General features: G+C 43.3%; 1 protein-coding gene across 1 annotated transcript; it reads left to right on the top strand.

The window, feature by feature from the left end:
* The first annotated feature begins 1,676 nt into the window (after positions 1-1,676).
* LOC104965801 (transducin-like enhancer protein 1) lies at positions 1,677-3,488 on the top strand. The gene is made up of 3 exons (XM_010794817.1): positions 1,677-1,745; positions 2,871-3,032; positions 3,150-3,488. Exons 1-3 carry the CDS (start codon positions 1,677-1,679, stop codon positions 3,327-3,329), a joined length of 411 nt encoding a protein of 136 aa, XP_010793119.1. The 3' UTR covers positions 3,330-3,488.
* Positions 3,489-3,630: the final 142 nt, after the last annotated feature.

The following is a 3,630-nucleotide window of genomic DNA, read 5'->3' on the forward strand; positions in this document are numbered from 1 at the left end:
GGACAATATGTCCCACCCCCTCCAGGACACCCTGTCCTCACTGTGCAGCTCCTTCAGCGACAGGCTGCTGCACCCCAGCTGTCACACGTTTACATTATATATTTTTTTATATCATAACTTAGTACTTTTTTCTTAACATAGGTAACATTAAGCTGTCTGTGGCTCTTTCCTGCTGTAACGATGCACATTTCCCCTCTGTGGGACTAATAAAGGTATTCTGATTCCGATTCTGACTCTGTTTCCTGCGTCTCCTAGTCGTACACTTAACCAGAACAAAGTCCAATTTACTACACCTTGAAGAAGTTCTCGTAACGCTAACCCCTCGATTCCACCGGGTCCGTCTGCGTCGCAGTTTTGGTCCGGCCTCCTCCGGCGTCATACCCCACCGGGCACGTTTCAGAAGCATTTCAGAAGCGGAGCGTCTTGCCTGACGGCTCGCAGTTTTTGTTGATTTGGGCATGTTTCCTGGACAGACTACTTTGTACAGACAAAGTTAATAATAATTGTAATATCCCAGTTATAAACGACATGAATCAAAGATGTGTTGCTGTATTTTAGTGGTAAAAAAAATGCATTCATAATCATTCTGTATATATGATTTACACTCTGCCTGTCAACCGGAGGAGAACGCTGGCATTTCTCCTCCTACTTGAAAGACTACGGAGGGATAGGGTCTGCAAATTAGTTTGTGTGTGTGTGTATATGCTCTGAACGTTCCACTTCCTGCCTGCCCGACATTACCTTACGGCTGCGTCGCGTCAAAAAATAGACTTCAATCCTATTTCGAGCGGAGCCCAGCGGCGAGACGCTTCTGGGCCGTAACGCGGCGCGTCTGGTGGAATAGCACCGATTGACTCGAGTGGCCGCGATCCTTGCGGACGCCGCGGCCGTAACGCGACGCAGACGGACCCGGTGGAATCTAGGGGTAAGAGTCAGGTGTAAATAGTCACAGGTATTATGTCGGCTTTGACAAAAGGGAAGCAGAAAGTTGGCTATAAATATGTAAAATACCGTATTCATTTAAGTATTGTGGAGCTGCAGAGATTTCAACCCTATAAATCATATTCTATAGAATAAGCAACACATGTTTGTTTGATACAGATGCTCTTAAAGAGGCCCTATTATGCTTTTGTTTGTGTTTTCCCTTCCCTGACGGTAGACAGAGGAGGCACAACATACATGAACCTGAAAATGAGCATAATAAGGGCTCCTGTATTATATTCTATTACGATAATGAGAGTTATGATTCAATCATATCGCAGTGGAAAAATCCTTCAAAGATATTCACAACTAATTATTTTTTACAAATCTTGCAGTTCTATTCAGTTCTGAAAAGGGATGTTTTTTATTGTGGGACAAATTAATATCTAGTAGCTCTTCAATTCGGGAACACTAGCAATATCAAAGTGCCCTTGAGAGGATTGTACCTCCCTAAGTTAGACATTTCAAACTAATGACAAACATTTGCACTGTCTATTGCATTTAAAATCTCAAGCTATAAAATGTTAAGATGATATATTTGATATTCCTCCGTTTGCAATGCAAATAAAAACAGAAGATGTTTAATACAACTTTTTTAAAGCTGTTCACTCACACACTCACACACCTGTATTTGTGTGTGTTGTATATTTCTACATGTAATCTACATACATCAGGCTGTAAACAGGGAATATCTAATGTCCCTCTCTCTCCTCTCACAGGGCAGCGATGCGGATAAGAGTGATGATAATTTGGTGGTGGATGAGGTTAGTATCCGGCCGCCGGCCTTTATCCGCCTCACCTCAACGCTTTCATCTGCATACATCATGTAAACACACCTAACAGGAATATCTGAATGATATAAATAATAATAATAATGATGATCCCCCTCCCTCCCTTCTTCTCCTCTACCCCTGCCCTTATTATTTCACAATATGAACAACTATAAAGTACATACACACTCTTTGCACTTCCTACATGTTTAGGTACACTCATGTATGTATGACTGAATGCAGACAAGACGCATAGCACATTTTATAATACAAAGATGGAAATCATAGTTTTTTTGTACTTCAAATGATTATGTTTGACTCCCAAATGAATATGTAAGAGTCCATTTTGAATGAGATGACAGTAACTGAGAATAGGCACAGTTCCCGAAAGCTTTTCTATTGAAGTGTTGGGTGGGTCTCGTCCGGAAAAGGTCTTCTGGTGCCAGGGATTTATCCTCCCTTCTTTTAAAAACAACAAGATGGCATAAGCAGTGAAAGGATAGGTTCACTGTTTTTTTAGTCTGTTTTTAAAACAAGCTTCTGTTGCCCATATAACACTAAAGCTGAAATGTTCTCGCTGTAATCCTTTTCTTTTAACATTCGTCAATAATGTGCTTCCAAAGGGATGGAGGACAATATCTACAGCCCTTGTTCTCTGCGTTTACAGAAAGCTACTATTACTACTACTGTTTCCACAGAAACAGAAAAACATAAAAACATAAATGTCGTTCTAAAAAGACAGCCACTTATTTACATTTGACGTAGACTACTGAAGCTGAAAATCAATTATACCTGTGATAAACATAGGAATACTTTTTGGTGAAGTGACATTTGAATACATTAGGAGGTGATTTTGCATGTTCAGTATGAACAGGAGTCATTAACACAAGATTCAGTTTCATTTGTGCAAGTCTGACTTGGAAACATTTTGCACATCTGAGAAAAGTCTCCATGGTTATCCGAGATAAGAAATGAGTTGCCACATGAGAATAGAAAGAGACACAGATTGATTTCCATGCGACCCTCTCTGTTCCCAGTACTGGAACACCGACTGAATGAACCGCCATTGCTTCTTGTTCCTGTCCTGTTTAATGAAGTCTTGTGTGTTTTTGAATCCAGGACCCCTCGTCCCCCCGCAGTGTGCAGTCCTACTCGTCCAGGGAGAACGGCCTGGACAAGATGCCCCCGTCCCGTAAAGAAGCCCCCCCCCAGGCCAGCCCGGCCTCCCTGGCCTCCTCCAGCAGCGCACCCTCCCCGTCCCGCGGCAAAGAGCCCCCACAGGTACACCCCCACAGCACAGACATAGAAAGTGCCACCAATGAGGAATTCAAGTTACTCTTAATGAAGTCCTTTTTTCCGTCTATGTTTAATAACCCTCTTTAATCTCTCCTGTCCCAGAGGGAGAAGTCCAGCACTCCAGGTATGAAGCCGGGGACCCCCATGTCTCAAGAGTCCAACACCCCGGGGCCCAGCGGACCCCCACAGTTCAGACCTGTCCCCGGCAAGCCTGGTGTCGACCCCCTCGGTAAGATCCTCCACTTATATGGCTCTTATTCCCCCAACATCTTCCCTGCCTAATTGATAAATCAGGCATTGAACTTCACAACCCTAAAGTTAGTTTGAGGTTAAAATATGAATCTTGCCGACATCACTGGAAACTCAGGAGACTAAAAGGCAAACCTCTCCACCCAGCATCAATTAGAAATATGAATGTACCTCTGCAGAATTCTTATCCTCTGTTTCAGTGACTGTATGAGCAGCAGTAGTTGGTATGAGTGTCAGCCAGCCCCCCCCCACACACACACACACACACACACACACACACACACAACCATCTCTATCCGTATCCTTCCTACGTACTCTGCCTTGAACATACTGA

Source organism: Notothenia coriiceps, unplaced genomic scaffold (assembly GCF_000735185.1).
Source record: "Notothenia coriiceps isolate Sejong01 unplaced genomic scaffold, NC01 NC01_scaffold00002124, whole genome shotgun sequence".
NCBI classification, from domain to species: domain Eukaryota; kingdom Metazoa; phylum Chordata; class Actinopteri; order Perciformes; family Nototheniidae; genus Notothenia; species Notothenia coriiceps.